The sequence below is a fragment of the Peromyscus leucopus genome, chromosome 2, assembly GCF_004664715.2.
Source record: "Peromyscus leucopus breed LL Stock chromosome 2, UCI_PerLeu_2.1, whole genome shotgun sequence".
Lineage (NCBI taxonomy): Eukaryota > Metazoa > Chordata > Mammalia > Rodentia > Cricetidae > Peromyscus > Peromyscus leucopus.
Genome location: NC_051064.1, coordinates 154,275,138 through 154,298,079, shown reverse-complemented (window position 1 = coordinate 154,298,079; position 22,942 = coordinate 154,275,138). Strand labels below are relative to the sequence as shown.

The window sequence follows — 22,942 nt, the reverse complement described above, 5'->3', positions numbered from 1 at the left end:
TGGTGGTACAGGCCTTTAATCCCACTCTGGAGGCAGAGGTAGGTAGATTTCTGAGTTTGAGAACAGCCTGGTCTACTCATGGGTGACTGGTACCTGCAGAGGGCCAGAGGCTGCCAGATCCCCTGGAACTGGAGTTACAGATGATTGTAGGCACTATGTAGGTGTTTAGGAACTCATCCTTGGTCCTCTGCAAGAGTAGCAAATGCTCTTAGTTTCTGAGCCATCTTCTCCAGCATATAGTTTCTTAAAGATATTTTGATTACATAATTATATGTATATATATATATATATATATAATAAACATAAATGCAGGTGTTAATGGAGGCCAGAAGGAGTTGGATCCTCTGAAGTTGAAGTTACAGGTGGTTGTGAGCACCTAGATATGGGTGCTAGAACTAGAACTCACATTTTTTTGCTGAATACTTATTCTTAACCACTAAGCCATTTCTCTAGCCCCTAAGCAATACTTAGCAGCAGCAGCATTATTATTTTGGTTTTTCAAGACAGGGTTTTTCTGTGTAGCCCTGGCTGTCTTGGGGCTTGGAACTCAGAGATGTGCCTGCCTCTGTCTCCTGACTGATAGGATTAAAGGTGTATGCCACCACTGCTTGGTAGCAATGTTCTTTAAACGAGTTATCTTATAGATCCAAATTAACATGGAGAATAGATGCAAGCCAGTTCTGAGAGGTGTTTGTGACAGATGCTGCCAGTGGACAAAAGAGCTTGCCTAAGATGAACTTAAGTTCATCAAGATATGTGCTTGCTTTGCGTTGGGAAAGACTATTAAGGCCAGGATATGTAAGTCAAGAAAAGAAACTATCTGCATAATCCAGATCTGTAGTTCCTTCTACAAGCTTCAGGGTCAGTAAAAAAAAAAAAAAAAAAAAAAAAAAAAAAAAGTACTCAAAGTATTGTGTGACTCTCTCTTTTTTTTTTTTGTTTTTGTTTTTGTTTTTCGAGACAGGGTTTCTCTGTGTAGCTTTGCGCCTCTCCTGGAACTCACTTGGTAGCCCAGGCTGGCCTCCAACTCAGATCCGCCTGGCTCTGCCTCCCAAGTGCAATACGCCTGGCGTATTGTGTGACTCTTAAGTGGACCCACCATCACACTATTTTTGTGACCTAGATCAACCCGGGGAAGCCAAGCCATGGATTTCTGCAGGATGATAGAGAAAAAGCAGGGGCTGAACAGCAAGGGCCTAAAGTGTGAGAGGCCCTGTTTTCAGCTCCCCACCCACATCCTCTAGCCCCACACCCACCACCAGCACCGAGGTGGGGAAAAATGAAATGATCTCTGTTCTGCCTTCTCTGTACACTGTAATAATACTAAGAAACACAAGATTATGGGCCAATAGAAGCAGGATGATCCCAAGTTTTAGGCTTGCAGGGGCTACATGGCCCTGTCTCAAAACAACAAAAACAAAATACTGGTCCAAGTTTGATACCTTTAAATTTAACATGCCTACTGAGTTGAGAATTAACTAAGAATAGAGTTGGGGGGAGAAACTGCAAAGGCCAAAGGACGGAATGCGGTAGGAAATTTATCACGCTGATTAACTGGTACGCACAGCAAAGTCCTCAAGAAGACCACATCCTGTGGCAGGACCTCAACCGTTTCCTGACACCGACAGACCAACGAAGTCCCACACCTCCCACATCCTGCTCTGCTCCAGCGCACCGCCGTGCTGCCGGCGGTTTATTTTTCCCTCACAACTTCCCCTCCCTCATCTGTCCATTCGCACAACCACCACGCTCCGCTCCCGGCTCCTCCCGTACCACTGCACCACTGACAACATGGCAGCGAGACGGTGGTCACTGTCCCGCTGGACCGGAGCCGGGCGGCCTTTAACGCGTAGTTGCAGACTCAGCTTTAGTCGGACCAGGGCCCTCACTCACCATGCATTAGGCGGGTTCCTCTTTCGTACAGGCCGCCTAGCGCACGCCGCCAGCGCTCCCTGGGACTTGTAGTCTCTGGTCCACCCCGCTACCTCCGCCCCCCCCCCCCCCCCACCCTCCGCGCCCCCCCCCCCCAGGTGTAGGCGTGTGTCTTAGAAGAAAAACTACAACTCCTAGCGACCAGCTCACCCCAGTGCGTTCGTCCAGGATTTTCTCCAGGCAGCTGGGTTGTGCTTGGAGCCCTGACTGGGAAATATAGTCTGAGACGACTTAGACTGGGGGGAGGTAGGGGGAGGGGAGCACACAACACCCCGACTACATTCCCCAATGTCCCTAGCGGCGGCCAATCGGTGCTTGGTCTGACTCTAGGCAGGTTGGGTAGGAGTTGTGACCTCTGAGTGAGTGCCTTGCCAACTCGCCCTAGAATCTGAAAAGATCTCAGATCTTCCACTCAAGGCCAAGGTAGCTTCTGAAATATTTAACTGGCCCTAGTTTGTTATTGAGATAGGGGCAGGTGTAGGGAAAAAGGGCCAGCCAAAAAAACACACCCTGACCCTGAAACCAGAACCAAAGAAACACACTTTGGCCCTAAAACCAGAGACAGTGAAAGAAAAATACCCTGGCCCTGAAATTAGAGCCAAAAAGTTAAAAAGACCAGTGAAAGAAACACACTTTGGCCCTGAAACCAGAGCCAAAGAAACACACTCTGCCAGTGACCAGCACAGCACAGAAACCAACCAATCTCTGAACACAAAATCCAGCCAATCTCTGAGCTTGTCCAAGCTCAGGGATTGAAATTCAACCAATTCCCACCCTGAAAATCTTCACCCTGGAAAAACTCTGCCCCTCAGAAGCCCTGAGCCCGTTCAGTTTGCTGCTGCCTTTTTCCACCCTGGCAGAGGCAGCCACTCCCCTGGACTCCTCCCTCCCAATAAATCTCTTGAATGAGGTTTGGCTGGGGACAGGACTGTAACATTTTCCTTGGGGAAAACTGCCACTGGAGAAACCCTCCCCTGCCAGGGCACAGTTGTTACATTGGGGAAACCTTTCCCTGGAGCAGAACTATAAGCTAATGTGCTTACAGTGACTTTGTGGTATTCCTTGGCTCTCAATTGCCGGAATACTTTTCCATACAAGCTACAACACAAATGCATTTCAAACTCACTCAAAACATATGATTTGATTGGCTAGCCCCATTTCAAAGTGAACACTTACAAAGTTCAAATTAAGCTTTTTGTAAAAATCTGGGTTTTCTAATTTGTCTTGGATATCTGCTCAGAGATTTGGACTCCAGTTCCTCTCAAGTGGGAGGCCACACCCATGATGAACTAAGCATGGAGTATCAGAGGTCACTGAGTGGAACACTTAGGAATCTATCTCTGGGCTACCTGGTCTCCCAGTCTCTCTCACTTTGCAGGCCTCTTAATAGAAGCAATTCTAAAACTCCTTGGGCATGCCACCTTGACCCAAGGAGGAGGAGATACGCTTTTTGCAGTCCATCAGGTTACATTTTCTCTGAAGTGGGGTTGGACTATTAGGCAGTACCTGGACAGAGCACCGGGGTGTACACCAGGGCCGTGTTTTAAATAAAGGTTAGAGTGTGTCAGGCTTTGTTCTGTGCATGCATCGAGACTGGTTTTTCACCCTGGTCTGGATCTGCCTCTAGTACAGTGTCACGGCCAAACCCTAGCTCTCCACCAGGCCTCCCTCACTTCCTGGATACTGACATGACCTCAGTTTCTCTGATCTGGTAGAGCCAGTCAGACAACTCAGCATTCTTTGTGCCACCTCTGTTTTCTCTTCCCTGGAACTCTACACTAAGGCTCGACAGCTCTAAGAATTCAGAGTGTTGGAGCTGTGGCACAGGGTGATGGGACTGTGGTAAAATGGGCTGTATTTTTCCCAGATGAGTAACATCAGGACAGGCAGAATTTCTGCTTGCATTGTTTTGTATTCTTCCTCTGGGCTACCCCAGGACCTCTAGTATTTCTTGCAAATATTTGTAAAGGACAGATGTCTTTGATATGTATGTTCACCAGAGTTGACATCTACTGAGAGCTGACTATGGAAGAGGCAAGTGCTAGGTAAAAGAATTATAAAGGGTATAAAGGCTTGTGGCTCTGGTGTGTGTGTGTGTGTGTGTGTGTGTGTGTGTGTGTGTGTGTGTGTGTGACATACACTGAGAGAGAGAGAGAGAGAGAGAGAGAGAGAGAGAGAGAGAGATTTTTCAAGACAAGGTTGCTCTGTGTAATAATAGTCTTGGCTGTCCTTGTAAGGATTTGGTCCTTAATTACATCATCAGCCTTTGACGGCATACCAGCCTAAAAAGCAGGTGGGCCCTCCGTGCCCTCTCTGTCCCCTTTCCTTTCTGCTCCTTCCTCCCGTCGGCGCCCCCTCTCCCTCCCCCACTCTGTGTCTTTCTGTCTCTGTCTCTCTCTCCCTCTCTCCCCCCCACCCCAATAAAGCCCTAAAAAGGTAACCATGGCTATGATTCTTTTAATCAGCATGCTCCTCCACCGGCATGGCCACCAGCCATGAGGGGCAGTGCCGTAGCATAACTAACATTGGTGCTGTTCAGACTCGGATACACCACCAAGCACCAAGGACCTGCTGAGACTACTGCCGCCTCTTCCCCATCCAAAGAGACTGTGAGACCTCAAGCATGCGCGCATCCCTCACTGCCTCTGCTGGACCCCCACATCGCTACTGCCATGATTCTTCACCACAGTAAGTCCGCTGTTCTCTCAGCTGTAGTCTGAGCTATATTCTTTACAAGGGACACCCCGGGGGTTGTCCTCAGGCTATACTGGCAATGGCACATTTTCGTTTCTGACAAGAAAGTAAATGCTGTCTACCGGGTGGACCAACTGCAGTACAGCTGCAGCCCTCACAAGATCCCTTGACAAAGAGAACTCATGACCTGAGCTGATTCATGGATCTCTCTCCACTCTTTGGGGACGCCCAAGATTGTAGTCTGATCCGGTTTGTTATTTTAATTTTTTATTTTTTCTCTCGGCTACAGTCATGGGACAAAGGGGCAGATACATTGGCGGATAGGGGCGGGCACCAGTAAACCTGGCCACATAACAGAGTTGCGGGAACTTCTGCCAGTGAACGGGCAACTAAGAGTTACTTTATCTCCAAGCTTTCTGCTAAAGTTCTAAACCCTTCTCCTTCCCCACTTCTGCGTCTCCACGTGCAACCTTTTCTGTCTGACTTTTGCTGGTGGTGGGCGGGCTCAAATGGGCAGGCTTGGACGGCTTCTATGACTCGCCCTAACTCACCTTAACTCCACTCACTCATTCTCAAACTGCCTTGAGAAACACAGAGGAGTCTGGAAGCGGCTAAGATCCATACAAATAAGTTTACAATAATCAGGATGGCTCTTAAGCCAAAAAAAATCAGCTTATAGCCTACTGACAGATCTTCCAAAAGCTGTCCTTAAGCCATCAATCATCAGGGAAAAAAAAATTCAGGCCTTGGAGTAAAATCTGTCTCTTGTTCCCCAGACCTCCCCGACTAAAACTTAAGCATCTGGAGAGCATGGCATTTAAGGTGTGCCAGGGAAGAGATAAAAGCCCAAAAACAGAATTGTCAAGTGCCAGCACTTGCTGACTCCCAAAAGCTGTTGGGTCCCTGTTTCAAGTGAGGAAAAGGCCATGGGCTAGCTAATGCCCTGCCAGGCCATCAATAGCCTTGTTAAAAGTGCTGCCTAGAAAGACAGAGTCAGCTGACTGCCCCCAGGCACCAAGATGCATGGGAACATCAAGCTAAGACCTCCAGCAGACCTAGGCTTGGCTACAGACATGGCAGAGAACCCAGAACGCAGCAGGGAAGCGATCCGTTTCTTTCCTTCTGGACACCAGAGCCACTGACTCAGTCCTGGGAGTTTTGGGATGCCACCTCTCCTTTATTGTCAGGTACAGAGGACAGCCTTACCTCTGGAAAGATTTAATTGCACTTTCAGAGTTACTTAATGAAAAAAAGATTTCCACCTAAAATAAGAGCTCATTGCTTCACTCCAGATCCACTGCCTGTGTTTCTCACGTGCATACAGACAGGACCCTGATCTTTGCCTTGTCCCTAATTCCAAAATAAATAAATAAATAATAAATAAATAATAAATAAATAAATAAATAAATTCTCATGTACCACAAGCTTTTCTCTTCCCAGTTCCCTGTTCTAACTCACTGTTCAGCTAATGGTACAAGCCACCACAGAACCTGAGTCCAGAGATCATCAAATAAGAAACTGTAACAGCTAAAAGGTATTTACACCTCCAGACCCAAAAGTGTCTGAGCACTACAAAAGACTTTAATGTAAACATCTATTACTATGAGATACTTTTAACAATTGATCACCTGTCTCCTAGATGCTGAACTAGTAAAGGAAACAGGTGCTTTAAAATAATCTGTTTCTGATAAAGCTTAACATGTTTCAAAATCCATAGGGACAGGCCGGATCTACCTCAGATAAATGTCAACATAAAATAATAATGACTCTTTTATCTCTCTAAGTTTTTTTCTGTGTCACCAGCATCTTGTCAAACAGAAAGTTCCCAGCCACAGCCAAGAGGGATACATGTCTCCAGAGTAAATGGATAACAGACAGCATCGCTCAACACCTGTCTACCTCAGAAAACTCCCCTTCTCCATTCCCCCCAAAGCCAACCAACGTCCAAAAGTCAGCTGGAAGCAGTTTTTTGTGAGGAACGACGCCCCTACTCCCATCTACCTGCTTTTTTATAATAAGGGAAAGTCTGGGACGTAAGGATTCTGTCCTTAATTACGTCATCAGCCTTCGACAGCATACCAGCCTAAAAAGCAGGTGGGCCCTCCGTGCCCTCTCTTTCCCCTTTCCTTTCTGCTCCTTCCTCCCGTCGGCCCCCTCTCTCTCTCCCCGCTGTGTCACTCTCTGTCTCTGTCTCTGTCTCTCTCCCCCCCCCCACCCCAATAAAGCTCTAAAAAGGTAACCGTGGCTATGATTCTTTTAATCAGCACGCTCCTCCGCCAGCATGGCCGCTGCGGGTGGCAACCAGCCATGTGGGGCAGTGCCATAGCATAACCAACAGTCCTGGATCTAGTTCTGTAGATCAAACTGGCCTGCAACTCACAGAGATCCGTCTGCCTCATCTCTCTGTGCTAGGATTAAAGGCAAGTGCCCCACACCCAGTATGGATCTATACTTTTAAGTCCATGCTTTTTCCTTCTCTCAGTAGCTACCTCTGTTCTCAGAAGTGCTTTTTCTTTCTTAATAAACTACCTCTATTTCTAACCATGTATGGCTGGTCCAGTTCTTTGCTCTTGGTTTTACAAGTGCCTCAACACTTCATTGGGTTCTCTGGGATTCAGAACTGTGCCTACAATACTGCTAGTCCTACAATACAATAGATTATATATTAACATGTTTCTTGATATCACAGGGTGGTGATTTTGTTTTTCATGTGTAATGTTTTGAATTTTGTCTTTCTGTACACTGTGAATATGTGTTGCTCTGATTGGTTGATAAATAAAGCCGTTTGGTCGATGGCAAGACAGCTTAGAGGCAGGTGGGAAATTCAAATAGGAAGAAGAAAAGAGAGAGTCAGGAGTCACCAGCCAGACACAGAGGAAGCAAGATGACAAGGCAGAACTGAGAAAAGGTACCAAGCCACGTGGTTAAACATAAGTTAGAATTTTGGGTTAATTTAAGTGTAAGAGCTAGTCAGTAATAAGCCTGAGCTAATGGCCAAGAAGTTATAATTAATATAAGCTTCTGAGTGATTATTTTATAAGTGGGCCACAGGACTGCAGGGGCCTGGTGGAACTGGAGAAAACTTCTGACTACACATGCCAACTAAATGTTTTCTTTATAAGAACTCCCATGGTCATGGTATCTCTTCATAGCAATAAAACCTTAACTAAGACAGAAGTGTAAGCCAAATAAACCCTATCCTCCCCAAGTTGCTTTGGTCATGGTGTTTCAGCAACAGTAACCACAACTAAGACACTGAGCAAGGCTGACAGCATGAGGGGGAAGGAAAGGACCATCTCCACACAGTTGTCCTCTGACCTCCACATATATTAGTGATACACATAACTTTTATCTTTGGCACAGTGACTATGCCTTAATCTACTGCTATTTCAGCCAGCAATTGTGACACCATAGTTACCAGTCTGCTTCTCTGGCAGTGGCCCAGCCACTCAGGCTGTAGCCTGGCAGGAATTATGTTCCTGAAGGTACGGGTTCTGTCGCTGCTGCTAAAGCTCTATGTTTCTATTTATAAATAAGACTTGAGATTTAAAGGCTCTGATGAAAGCCTGCTAGCTCAGAGAGGCTGAGTAGAAACTGCCTAACCTTCTCTTCTTGCTGATGTCTCCCAAAAAGCCCATCCTTCAGTGCTGTCAAAACCTAAAAAAGCCCATGCCACTCAAACTCTCTTCCTGCTACTCCAGTGAGTCCATCTCTTCCAGATGCTCAGTAATGCTCTATGATCACTTTCTGTCAACTAGTTGATAACTCAGCCTCCTGAGTTAATTTTACTTAACCAATGCAAATGCTAACTTGGGGTTCACAGTGTGACTGAATATCCCCAAACACACAAACCCTCACCATACATATATGATGTATAGTTACTCAAAATAATTGCTTTAAAAACTTTTTAAAATGCACTAAGTTTGGTGTAAAACAAAGACATCTCCTAGGGTCCCAACAAGTTGTAAAAGTATGTCTAGACATTGTGAAGGTAAGTTCCCAGAAAGAAACTGAATCCTTACATTGAACCTACTACAAGGCTGATTGTGGAGAGGTCAGACTGTCTTTAGTCTCTTAATAGCCATTACTTGCCCACCTCTGTATCTGACCTAACATCCTTGTGACTAACAGATAAAACATTTTGGCTTAGATAAAACCAAAAGATTAATGATGCCTTCAAATAGTATTTGAGGCCTATAGCTGAGATCCCCCCCTACACTTTGCTATAACCCACACACCTGATGTTTCCACCAATGTATTTGAAAAGTATTTTTGTTTGTTTTTGAGACGTTCTCTGTATAGCCCTGGCTGTCCTGGAACTCATTCTGTAGACAAAGCTGGCCTTGAACTCAGAAATCCACTTACCTCTGACTCCTGAGTGCTGGGTTTAAAGGTATGTGCCACCGTAGACCACTGAAAACTATTTTTTTGTTTCTGTAATAATTTCATGAAATTGTTCCCTCAGTGGAACATGGAATTGGGATAAATTGAATCTGTGTTCCCAGGCCATTGTTTGACTCCAAAATAAACTCTTATTTCCTTTGGGGTGAGAGTTGTGTTTTTTATGTTGACAACTTAAACAGAAAATAAGTTTACTATTTTGTATTGTCATTATTTTATTTATGTGTGTGTGCCTGTATCTGTGTGTGTATATATATATATATATATATGCAAACATGTTTGTGCAGGCACCCAAAGAGGTCAAAAGAGAATGTCAGATCCCTTGGAACTGGAGTTAGAGGCTTTTATGAGCCAACCTGAATGGAGGGATTTAAACTCCTGGTCTTTATGGTTGAGCAGCAAATACTCTTAACCACTGAACCACCTCTCTAGCCACAGTGTTTACTGTCTTAAAGACAACATATATACAAGATACCAGATGAGAGATACAAAGTCCAAATCACAGAGGAACATTGTAGAAAGATTTTAGATTCAGTATAGGGAAGGATAGGGAACTAAATAGTCATACATTAACAGGCTGTATTAAATAAAATCGTGTCTATGTTATACTTAAATATTTAAAAGAAACTATCCTATGAGAGAGACAGCTTGGCCTTGAATCACTTTTTGAAAAAAGGATATCACTGAAACAGCATGATCTTAGGATAAAATCTTACTAAAATTACATAGTCTTGGAAATCTAAAGGAGTTTTACAAGTGGATATATATTTACTTTGTTTAGGGAAAGAGAGCTCATTTAATTGGGAGATCCTGTTATTCAAAGTATTTGAAAAGAAGGACAGGGAATGTTGCTCAACTGATAGAGTGCTTTCGTGGCATGCACAAAGCCATGGGCTCAATCATCAACCTGTATAAAACAGGCATGATGGTACGGGCAAGATTCAAGAGGTAGAGGCAAGAAGATCAGAAGTTCAAAGTCACTCTTAGCTATAGAGGGAGTTTGAGGGCAGTCTAGTGCAGTGGAATAATCCTTTTGTACACTGTGAATATGTATTACTCTCATTGGTTTGATAAAGAACCAACTGGCTAATAGCTAGGCAGGAAGAGGTTTGGTAGGAGAGCCAGATTGAAAGAACACTGGGAAGAAAAAAGGTGGAGTCACCAGCCAGATGCAGAGGAAACAGGAGATGAACATGCCATGCTAAAAAAAAGGTACTGCCATGTGATAGCGTGTAGATAAAAAATATGGATTAATTTAAGTTGAAAGAGCTAGTTAGTAACAAGCCTAAGCTATCAGCTGAGCATTTATAATTAATAATAAGTTTCAGTGTGGTTATTTGGGAGTGGGCCGGTGGGACAGAAAAATCTGCCAAAAGTCTAGGATACACAAGACATAAAAAGTATTTTAAAAGAATATAAAGTATTAGTGTTTATTTATTTTGAGACAGGATTTCTGCAACCCTGGCTGGCCTGGAATTTTCTATGTGTAAGAATGTAATGTTAGAATCTAGCCTCTGTAGACAAGGTTTCTTTGGACCTCCAGTCTTGTGGGCCACAAGAATATATCATAGAGATTCAGCTGTGTATTAAAGCTGAACTTTGACCGGCCAAGGGTCTGTCAAAAGGTAAGCCATTTATTATGAATATTTGGTGTTACCCAGCCTTTAATAGTTCAGCTGTCTTCTGCTATGACATCCTTGTGTGCCCAGACCAATTGGTAACAGTTCAGCTCCCCTGACCTGCTAAACCTACTAAATTACTAACTGCCCTGCTGAGTTTAGGAGACGAGCTGGCAGGAGATGCCTAGCTTTGTTTCCTGTGCTAATGAAGCTCAGACCATCCCCAGCTAGTGGTTCTCCAGAGCACTTTGAGAACAAAAGAAGTTTTTACATATCAAGGTGAGAGATAAAACAACATTCCTGAGGAGGCCGGGAACCACTTGCCCAAGGAAAGAAAAGGCAGGTATTTTCTGTAGACACAGAGAGAACAGCATGGAGAAGAGAAAAGAGAATGGAAGAACTAGACAGGTAAGAACTTGAGAGGAACAAACTGAGATGGGGAAGAATAGATTGAAGGGCTAGAAGAGAGTACTTAGAGGAATGAGATGGGAGAGAGGAAGAGCCAGATGGAAAAGAACAAGATAAGGAAGAGCCAGATGAGAGAGAAGGAGATGGGAGAGGAGCTGATAGGGGAAAGAACTAGATGGATGAGAACCTAGAAGGGACAGAACTACATGAAGGATTTAAGATAGAACTTGGAGGGGACAGTAGATAAATATAGAGAGAAATCAGGCAAGAAAGGAGCTAGACATGAGAGCAGAATAGAAGCTGTGTAGAGAAAAAACTATCACAGAATAATAAAATGTATGAACTAAGGAGTTTTGTGTACATAGATTTATTTCTTTTTATCAAAGATTAATTATCAGCTGGTTGTAGATTCTTCTCAGACCCTGGGAGGGGACTATCGAGGGGCTGGACCCCCATAGTCCCCGTTACTCCAGTTCCCAAATAATTACATGGAAATTTCTTATTAAGTATGAAAGCTTGACCTTCACTTAGGCTTGTTCCCAACTAGCTCACAAAACTTAAATTAACCCATTCATATTAATCTACAATGTATCAAGTCTTTCTCTGTCCCATCAGCCAGTTCCCAAATCATGACACAGCGACTTATTAATATGAAAACTCAGCCAATAGTTCAGGCTTGTTTCTAACTAGCTCTTATAACTTAAATTAACCCATTTCTATTCATTTACATGCTGCCACGTGGCTCATGGCTTATTACCTCATCTCCTACACATGATGTTTCCTCCAAGTCTCCTCGCTACTCTGTCTTCTTCCCAGCTTTCTCTCTGCCCTGAAAATCCTGCCTAGCTATTGGTCATTTAGCTTTTTATTAAACCAATCACAGTGACATATCTTTACACAGTGTAAAGGAATATTTCACAACACTACATTCTGCCATGTGGCTCATTACCTCTCAGTACTGTACATCTGACTTCCTCCTCATCTTGCTGGAGAATCCCTACCTTTCAGATTCTTTCCCTGAGTTCCTTCTCTCCCCAGAAGTCCTGCCTATCTATCCTCTCCTGCCTAGCTATTGACCATTCAGCTTTTATTTAAACCAATCAGAAGGTGGCTTAGGCAGGGCAGTGGTGGCACATGCCTTTAATTTGAGCACTCGGGAGGCAGAGGTAGGCGGATCTCTGTGAGTTCAAGGCCATCCTGGTCTACAGAGCGAGATCCAGGACAGGCACCAAAACAACACAGAGAAACCTTGTCTTGGGGGAGAGAGAGAGAGAGAGAGAAAGGAGGATGAGGAGAAGGAGAAGGAGGAGGAGGAGAAGAAGAATGTGCCTTAGGCAAATGAGGTAAAACAGACACAGTGTAATCAAATATCCTGCCACAAGCTTCTGCTCAGGCCACAATATCTGCAAAAGCCTCCTTTTTTCCTTTCACAGATAAGACACCATACAGAGACATCTGTGAGTCTCTAGTTAAAAGACAATCCAGGTATCAGAATTTCTCACCTTGGAGATGAGTTAACATCAAAGTGGGTATTGGCGCATCCTGTCCCCTGTAGCATGAATCTTAAACAGTCTTATTAATAAAAATAAAAATTAAAAAAAAAAAACCTCAGGGCCAGATATTGGGGTGAATGCTGAAAGATCAGAGAAGCAGAACAAGCCACAGCCACCTCACCTTGCCAATTCCTCAGCTGATCCTGTTTCCTCAGACTGGAAGCTTCTGAGTCCTCATCCAGAATGGATCTCAGCTGAACTGCTGCTCAAAAGCCTAAAAGCTTAATCAGCTCTAGTTCATGCCTTATATACCTTTCTGCTTTCTGCTATCCCTTTCTGGGATTAAAGACTCACTTCCTTGGATTAAAGGCATGAATCACCTAGCCTAGCTGTTTCCTATGGCTGGAGAATTTCTCTCCAGCTCCCACCAAGCCCCGGCAGTCCAACGGCCCACTTATAATATAAACACACAGATGCTTATATTATTTACAAACTGTATGGCCATGGCAGGCTTATTGCTAACTGTTCTTATAGCTTAAATTAATCCATTTCCATAAATCTATACCTTGCCACGTGGCTTGTGGCTTACCGACGTCTTCACATGCTGCTTGTCATGGTGACGGCTGGCAGGGACTCCCTCCACCTTCCTGTTTTCTCTGTTCTCCTCTCTGTTAGTCCCGCCTATACTTCCTGCCTGGCCACTGGCCAATCAGTGTTTTATTTATTGACCAATCAGAGCAATTTGACATACAGATCATCCCACAGCAGTTTCCAGTGTGGCTTTAAACTCACAGAGATCTGAATGGATCTCTGCTTCCCAAGTGATAGGATTAAAGGCGTGTGTGCCACCATTTTCTGGTCTCTATGTCTATCTAGTGGCTGTTCTGTTCTCTGACCCCAGAGAAGTTTATTAGGGTGTAGCTGTAACCAACCGTCTTATTAAAATAAAAAACACAGAACCAATGTAAAAAAGAAAGCCGAGAGGTCAGAGCTCAGAGCTAAAATCTTACCTCCTGCGGTGCTCCTACCTCCCCAAAAGAGCTACTTCCTGTGTGTATGTCTTTAAATAGTCTTTCTGTTCTGCCTTCTTATTGGTTGTAAACCCAAACACATGACTGCCTCGTCACTGCCTGTAAGTACAGCCCTCCAGGTCTTAAAGGCGTATGTCTCCAATGCTGGCTGTATCCCTGAACACACAGAGATCTACCTAGCTCTTCTACCAAGTGCTGGGATTAAAGGTGTGCGCCACCGCTGCCGCCACCACCACCACCACCACCACCACCAGGCTCTTGCTATGGCTCAAATAGCTCTGACCCCCGGGCAACTTTATTTATTAACATACAATGAAAATCACATTTCGGGAGGCAGAGCCAGGCGGATCTCTGTGAGTTCGAGGCCAGCCTGGACTACCAAGTGAGTCCCAGGAAAGGCGCAAAGCTACACAGAGAAACCCTGTCTCAAAAAAAAAAAAAAAAAAAAAGAAAATCACATTTCAGTACAAATAAAATACCACCATATTAGGGTACACAATATTTTGGGGAACACAATACCACCACAGTCCCCCATCCGGTTCCATACTCCCTGCCTAAATATCACAGCTCCTGCTGTGAACCCATGAGATTAGAAAGAGAGTTATTCATTTTTGTGTTTTTCATCGTTGTATTGGCAAGAGCGTTAAGGCCTTTAAGGTCTCTAATAATGCACTTATCTGGAACTTTGTTACTGAGAATAAAAGTGTAACATTGTCCTCTTAGCATTACAAAGACCCCACCTCTTTTCTCCCTTGAGACAGGGTCTTTCTATACAGTCCTGGCTATCTTGGAACTCACTATGTAGACCAGGCCAGCCTCAAACTCACAAAGATCTGCTTGCTTCCACCTCCTGGGTGCTAGGATTAAAGGTGTGTGATGCCACACCATGCCTGACTGTAGGAGGCATAGAGGTCCTTGTACTCACAGATAAGCATTAGGGAAACTTAGAATGTTAGCACCAGGGTTGTTCCTTCAAGGTAAGGAATGTATAACCTGTTATCTGCCCAAAAGGCTGGTAGTGGACATGCATTCTAGCTTGGTGACCTTTGCACTATCTGTGTGGCCAGAGACCACACTGGATCCTCCTCCAGACTCTTATCATAAACTTGTTTTTCTCAGTTAGTCTCTAGAATCTATCTTTATGAAAGGTGTCACATGTACTTTATAAAGAGTTTCAAAGCAGTCACATCTGATCTTTACATAGCTTACTTTGTTCTTCAAGATTTATGTATGCTTTATTGTGCACATGAGATTGAGTTAGTTATCACCAGAAAAGTTTTCACCAATTGTGCTATGCTTAAATATGACTTAAATAAACTAATTGGAGTTAGACTCCTAAAGTTTGAACCAACACTGGATACTTAGTCATGCTGAACCAAACTGCCTTCCATGGACCGTTACTGAATGAAAATGAGAACATGACCACTTCAAAGTATAGTTGTGGAGGTTTTTATGTAGATATGAAAGAGAGAACAGCCAGAAGCATCTAGAAGAGTCCAGACTGAACCTGGCCATGAGAAGAGAGGGGGCAGGGCAAAGCACGAGAGGAAGAGAAGAGAGAGAAGAGGAGAGAGGGCAAGTGGACCAAGGGAGGAGAGAAGAACCAAGAGAGTACATGGATAAAACGGCAGGTTTATATAGGAATAACCTGGGGGAAGGAAAGAGGAGCCCATCCCCTGGGATGGAAACATTTAGGGTAGAGGGCAGGGTGAGAAGAACTGAGAGAAGCCATAGGCACTGAGTAAGCCTTGTCCCAGGTTTCTTTGGGACCTAACATTCCAGCCTTTTTGTTGATGATGAGGAGCAATGTAATCTCTTCTGTAATTGCTTCTTAGCTCTAACTGGGGCATCTTTGTTGGGGGTGTCAGGAAGACTGGAATGTTGGTCAAAACTGTGAATGCAGAGAAGTGCAGGCTGGGGAACATCTGTTTCATTAGCTGCCCAGGTTCCAAAGAACCACCTGGGGCTGCCTTTGAGCAACCTGGGATGCAGAGACTCAGGCTGATCAAAAATTCTTTCAGAAGCACCTAGGGCTGGTGCTTTGGAGACAGTTTTGGAGCAGTTTGCAGTATGGAGTTTTTTGAAATTTTCCTGGACAGATATAGACTAGGGACAGAAGGTAAAGTTAAGGAGTTTAGGAGAAAATCTTTATTTTGGGAGTACACTTGAAACTTCCAGGCCGATGATCCTGGTAGTTGAGGGAGGGGAAGAGTCCCAAGACTAGGGGAAAGTGGGGTCCACCCTCAGGGATAGGCAATAGGGTGGAAAACTTAGACTGTTGATTGACTGGAGTCATTCAAGTTGAGATTCCCTGAAGCTTACATAAATTTTTAAGTTTATAAAAAGAAATAAAAGTTTTAGATATACTTTTGCATAGATTTTTAAATTATCAACCTTTTGTTACAAGTTGGGGTTTTTGTTGTTTTATTGTTTGTTTGTTTGTTTGTTTTCAAGACAGGATTTCTCCTGTAGCCTGGGTGTCCTGAAACTCACTCTGTAGACCAGGCTAACCTTGAACCCACAGAGATCTACCTGCCTCTGCCTTCCGAGTGCTGGGATTAAAGATGCCCAGCTTTTTGTTACAAATTTTACAGATTCTTTAACCACACTCAACAAATTTACAAATCCTGAGATAAAGAGTGCTTGCACAGTAGTCTTAGAAGATTTCTAGAGAACAGAGTGCAGAGAAACATAGAGACAAAAGATTTGAAGAGTGAAAAGTAGAAAAGCTTAGAGATTAAAAAAAAAAAAAAAAAAAAAAAAACGGGCGGTGGTGGTGCACGCCTTTAATCCCAGCAGTTGGGCAGCAGAGCCAGGCGGATCTCTGTGAGTTCGAGGCCAGCCTGGTCTACAGAGCGAGATCCAGGAAAGGCACAAAGCTACACAGAGAAACCCTGTCTCAAAAAACCAAAAAAAAAAAAAAAAAAAAAAAAAAAAAAAAAAAGAAAAAAGAAAGAAAGAAAGAAAAAGAAAAGAAAAGCTTAGAGATAAAAAAATTTTGGGAGTGTAGAGCACAGAAAGCTTAGATATAAGAGATTTGAGATCATTTGTGCAGTGGCAGAAGTTTTTAAGCATATAACAGAATTTGAAAATCAAGTGGGCCATCTTTGGCCATTGAGCTGTACCGAGACCAAGTCATTTGTAGTAACATAATGAGGCTTTAATGAAATCTCTGAGTCCAAGGAGGAAACTGAGTCTGAGGATAAAAGAAGAATAACAAAATGAACTCTGCAACACAGATGGTTCCAATTAACTCCTAGAGGGAGCTGAGAGATAGAAACTGTAGCCATGAGGGACAGGATAACAAGCAGGAACACCACCCAGGGGAGGATTCCAGTATCACATAGGCCTGGAGGGTGTAGAGAAGCTGCAGGACTGAAGCCTAGTGGTGGGCAAGGAAGTTGAGAACAAAAGGAGCAGAGACAGCAAATGTAGCGGTGGAAGAATTTCAATTTGGGGCATCCCCAGGCGAACTGAAAGACTTGTCAGAGAGAAATGTCCCAAATCTCAGAGAAGAGGCCCCCCTTCCACATGACAGGGGCCCAGCAGGGTGAGAGGAGCTTTCTAGCACATTGGTGGGGCCTTAAAGTCACAGATGGAATTTATTCTTAAGTCTCCATTCTGTTGAGGACTCAGACATCCCTCTCCATTCCTAGCCACTCCCCAGATACATGACCACATATGCGCTGTCCAGTAGCCAGGCAAGATGGTTAGTCATCCTAGGGCCTTACCTCATACGTAATCTTAATCCGTGTGTATGCATGGCATTGCTATGTAAGCCCATATGCACATGTGCGGGGTGGGAGGGTAGACCTATAAAAGTAGGCTCCAAAAACTATACAATGGAAAAAAGAAAGTATCTTCAACAAATGGTGCTGGCATAACTGGATGTCAATATGTAAAAGATTACAAATAGATCCATATCTGTCACCATGCACAAAACTCAAGTCCAAGTGGATCAAAGACCTGAACATAAATCCAGTCACACTAAACTTAATAGAAAAGAAAGTAGGAAGCACTCTTGGACGCATTGGCACCGGAGACCATTTCCTAAATAAAACACCAACAGCACAGACCCTGAGCACAACAATTAATAAATGGGACCTCTCAAAACTGAGAAGCTTTTGCAGGGCAAAAGACACAGTCAATAAGACAAAAAGACAGCCAACAGAATGGGAAAAGATCTTCACCAACCCCACATCTGACAGAGGATTGATCTCCACAGTATATAAAGAATTCAAGAAACTAGACATCAAAATACTGAACAGTCCAATTAAAAAAATGGGCTAAAGAGCTAAACAGAGAATTCACAAAACAAGAACTACAAATGGCTGAAAGGCATTTAAAGAAATGCTCAACATCCTTAATCATCAGAGAAATGAAAAATCAAAACGACTCTGAGATACGATCAAAAACACCAATGACAGTCAAGGTTGTAGAGGATGTGGAGCAAAGGGAACACTCCTCCACTGTTGGTGGGAATGTAAACTTGTACAACCACTGTGGAAATCAGTATGGCGGTTTCTCAGAAAATTAGGAATCGAACTACCTCAAGACCCAGCCATCCCACTCTTGGGCATATACCCAAGGAATGCTGATTCATACCATAAAGATACATGCTCAGCTATGTTCATAGCAGCATTATTTGTAATAGCCAGAACTTGGAAACAACCTAGATGCCCATCAACGGAAGAATGGATGGAAAAAATGTGGTACATATACACAATGGAGTACTACTCAGCAGAGAAAAACAATGAAAGCATGAAATTTGCAGGCAAATGGATGGAACTAGAAAAAATCATCCTGAGTAAGGTAACCCAAACCCAGAAAGACAACCATGGTATGTACTCACTCATAAGTGGATTCTAGATATAAAATAAAGAACAATCAGACCACAGCCCATAGAACCATAGAGGCTATATATATAGTATGGAGGTCTCTAGGACGACTGTGACTTATAATAAATTTCGGTTCTACTCAATTATTGAAAAAAAAATAGCCAAATGAATGGAAACACATGAACTATGAACCAAAAGTTGAGGGGTCCCCAGCTGGATCATGCCCTCTGATTAGGTGAGACAGTTGATTGGCTTGATCAGTTTGGGAGGCAACTAGGCAGTGGGACCAAGTCCTGTGCTCATTGCATGAGTTGGCTGTTTGAAATCTGGAGCTTATGCAGGGACACTTGGCTCAGTCTGGGAGGAAGGGACTGGACCTGCCTGGACTGAGTCTACCAGGTTGATTGCAGTCCTGGGGGGGTAGGAGGATTTGCCCTGGAGGAAGTGGGAATGGGGGGTAGGCTGGGGGTAAGGGGAGGGTGTGGGAGGGGGGAGAATAGGGGAACCCATGGCTGATATGTAGAACTGAATGGTATTGTAAAATAAAATAAAATAAAATAAATAAAAAAGCAGGCTCCAGCTATTCTTTCTCTCTCTTTCTACACAATTATTCCATAGGCCTATGCACACCCTTCTTATTCCCATCTCTTAATAAACTCTTATAGTGGGTTTTATTGTGTCTTATGGCTTCTCTCCCATTGGTGCCCAGATAAGGTAGACCCTCCTGGTGCCCTGTGCCCAGGATCCTGTACCAAGGTTTGCTCTACCTACAACTGCCCACTTTTCCATCTGCCTGGCCACTGGAACACTCTGCACAGCACCAGCTGCTTCAATTGGCAAGTTTACCCTTTACCAGCCAGTGTAAACAGTTCCCTAGACCCATGGGAATGACCATCAATCTTCTGCAATCCCTCTGGTGTCCTTGGGACTGGGAGAGCCCCCATCCATGGCCTTCATTGGCTACGGTTGGCCCCAGTCGCAGGCTTAAATCTTTAGCCATTCTCCAGGATTGTGATCTGAGATATCGTTTTCCCTGTCAGGCCCTCATCCTTGGGCTACATATGCCTCAGACCTCACTCTCTAGCTTTATGAAGCATTGAATGACTTGTGCCAATCGCCGATCCTTGCTTGATCTTGGGATCTTGGATACTCCTGAGATTGTAGTCTTGGATCACGGTTATCTTTTTATTTTTTCTCTCTGCCACAGCCATGGGAAACATGGCTTCCAGCCCCATTAGTCCCACCTCTCCTCTGGGATGTCTTCTAGAAACTCAAGCCTTTCAGCTTAATGTCTTACTTAAAAATCTCTAAGCTTGTCCGCCAATGCACTAAAAAATGGCCTAAATATCCCTTAGATAACAATAAAAAATGGCTACCTAATGGCTCACTGGACCCCGATATTTTACAAGAATTATCTAACTTCTAACCTTACATTAAAGCTTTTTTTTTTTTTTTTTTAACCTCAGTTCTAAACCCTCTCTTCTTGACTCTTATTCTCCTGCTGGTGCGCTCCTAGCTATGCAACCTGAACCTGAGGAATCTCTCACTACTGCTCTGAACCCTGCTAATGAACCTCTGCCTATCCAACCTCCCACCCCCACTCCTCAGGTGTCAGCCCCTTTGGCTCCTCCACTAACCCCCTCCTCCTCTCCGATATCCAGCTGATCCAACCTCCCAACTCTGGCTCCCACCTTCACTCCTCCTGTCACTAAGGGATTCAACTCTAGCCATGCTAACCCAGCAACCATTCTCCCTTTGTGAGAGGTGGCCCTGGCGAATGGACTGGTTAAGGTTCATGTCCCTTTCTTCCTCACGGAACTTTTTCAGATAGAGAAAAAACTGGTTTCTTATATCTCTAATTCTACTTCCTTTATTCCTATATTCCAATATATTACCCAATCTTATAGTCTCACCTTTCATGATATATACATGATCATTTCTAATAACCTACTTTCTGGGGAGCACAGACAGGTTTGGGGCAGGCTTGGATACATGCAGACCAGCTTCATCAAACTAATGTTTCCCATCCACCCAGGGCTGAGGCAGTTCCCAATAAGGACCCATGGTAGGATTATAATACCCTGGGTGGCTCTCTACAATTTCTTGGCTCTTGGCTCTCAAAAAAAAAAAAAAAATCTTTTAAGACTGTGGTGGTATTGTGTTCCCCAAAATATTGTGTATCCTAATAAACTTATCTGGGGTCAGAGAGCAGAACAGCCACTAGATATAGAGGCCAGAAAATGGTGGCGCACACACCTTTAATTCTATCACTTGGGAGGCAGAGATCCATCCGGATCTCTGTGAGTTCAAGGCCACACTGGAAACAGCCAGGCATGGTGACTCACACCTTTAAACCCAAGAAGTGAGCCTTTAATCCCAGGAAGTGAGGGCAGAAAGGTATATAAGGTGTGAAAACCAGGAACAAGGCTGGTTAAGCTTTCAGGCTTTCGAGAAGCAGTTCAGCTGAGATCCATTTGGATGAGAACTCAGAAGCTTCCAGTCTGAGGAAACAGGATCAGCTGAGGAATTGGCAAGGTGAGGTGGCTGTGACTTGTTCTGCTTCTCTGATCTTCCAGCATTTAACCCAATACCTGGCCCTGGGTTTGTTTTTATTAATAAGATCTTCTAACAAATCTTTTAAAAAATGGTTTCATGGAACTGGAAAACTATATGGCAGAACAGAATGGAGTCTGAGAAAATTAGAAATAGAGATGCAGCAGCAGAGACAGGTATGGGTGTGTGATAAAGGAGCATGTTGTTGCCAAGTAGGACCACTCTTCAGGCTGCCCAGAGGTTCACATTAACAGCCAACCCCCTTGCATGTCACCACCTGCTAAGACCACAGGCCTGACCTAAAACATGGAGCCACAGCTGCTGCTGCTGTTCATTCTGCTCACCCTGCTTGGGGGGGAGAGCACAGGGTGGTGGCGCTGTCCTCAGGCTGCAAACATAATGGTTGTGCCCAGGATACTGACAAGGCATCTGGCACCAAGGACAGGGTGGTGTACAGAGTCGGGAGCTCAAGCAGGTCCTACCCCTAGACACACTGTCCAACTGCATGATCACCCTGACTCTGAACAACAACAACATATCTAAGATGAAAAATCGTTCATTTTCTGGATTAAACCTCCTCGAAAGACTTCTGTGTTTCATGTTGCTGCTGGAAGTCATGTTGATGTCCATGGTCTATGATGCTGCCAAAGACCCTGTTGACGTCCACAATCAGGGCTACCACCAGAGATGTTGATGTTCATGGTTTGTGCTGCCACCGAAGGACATGTTGATGTCAGTGATCCATACTGCTACCTGGGACGAGATTGATGTCCAAGTGGTCTGGGTTGCCACCAGAAACCATGTGGAAATCTGTGATCAGTGATGCTGCCAACTGTTATAAGCAAGAAAGCTTCTTTTGCAGTGGTATCAATGACTGCAGACTCATGACTGAGAATGAGAGACATTGAAGGCTTCTACTATAAGAAGAAACCAAACTGAAGCCATTATGGATAGAACTTCCATTTTGAATAAAGTTTAAGCTCCCAAGACCTCCCCAGACCTCCCTGGGTAACTGACATCCTGATTGGCAAGTTGAGACATGAATGCTAGGCAAGTTACCTCACCACAATTGAGTAAGCCAACCAATGAGGACAAGGAAAGTGTACCACAAGGAGATGTTCCTAGGAAAATACCCTATCCCTGAATCCTGATTGGTGAAAAATGTAACTGTAACTTGGTACAGATGTTTTTGGTTTTTCTGCTTAAATACTTGCCCAAATGAACATTCAGAGACACAGTCAGCTCCCAAGTCTGTATTGTTGTCCCTGATTGGTCAGTTTTTGCTATCCAATTCAATAAAGATCTTGCTTTGTGTGGACTCTTGTGCCTGCTTGGGCTGATTTGGAGCCTTGGACACCTCAACTCTATGACAAACCCCCTTACCTCCACCCCCCCCAAAAGGAATAGTCCAGACAGGAAAGAGAGTCCTTAAAAAATATGATAAAGATGAAACAAATGGCTTCTGGCAGGTGGAGTGGGGTGGGGGAGATGGGGAAGGACTTTTCTTTAAGGGGCTGGCCATTAGGAGTTTGACCATGCTCCAGTGAGTACATGGGCAACACAAATTGGACCTGATGGTTTTGTTGGTTGGTTGTTTGATTGGTTTTGGAGGGTGCCAAGGAAGAGGGGGAATGAACCTGGGAGGAATGGGAAGTAAGTGTGACAAAAAAGTTTCAAAAAGTACATGCAATATAACTTCACCACAGTCTTGATTAAGATGACCATGTGGTATAAACCAACTGAGGCAATGACCATAAAACTTCTTTTATGAGGACAAATTCCTAAGGTTATAAAGGAATACTCAGGTTAACAGAACAGAAACTGACTTAGAGATGTATGTCTAACCACTTATGTCTTTGCTAACTGTTCAACTCCAGGCTTCTAGAAATTTTTAAATAATAAACAATATATGTTTGACAAATAAAGTTTATAAATTCACAAGATCTACTGAGGTTAACAGTAACTGACTGAAA

At 44.0% G+C, this 22,942-nt stretch overlaps 1 protein-coding gene across 12 annotated transcripts in view; it reads right to left on the bottom strand.

Annotated features, from left to right (window-relative positions):
* The window catches only part of C2H1orf159 (chromosome 2 C1orf159 homolog), a 125,316-nt gene that overhangs the window by 20,027 nt on the left and 82,347 nt on the right, over positions 1-22,942 (bottom strand). For 5 of the 12 annotated variants that reach the window (XM_037203307.1, XM_037203313.1, XM_037203314.1 and 2 more), the window contains exon 1: positions 1,894-1,979. The exons of 3 other annotated variants lie outside the window; for them this stretch is intronic. Coding sequence is in view for 1 of the 9 variants with exons in the window: in XM_037203316.1 (XP_037059211.1) it covers positions 1,894-1,896 (3 nt within the window). In the remaining 8 variants the exon portion in view is untranslated. Of the gene's footprint in view, positions 1-93; positions 195-1,893; positions 1,980-2,082; positions 2,169-22,942 lie in introns of those variants that run through there. 4 more of the 12 variants (XM_037203308.1, XM_037203316.1, XM_037203315.1 and 1 more) reach the window with 4 other exon arrangements.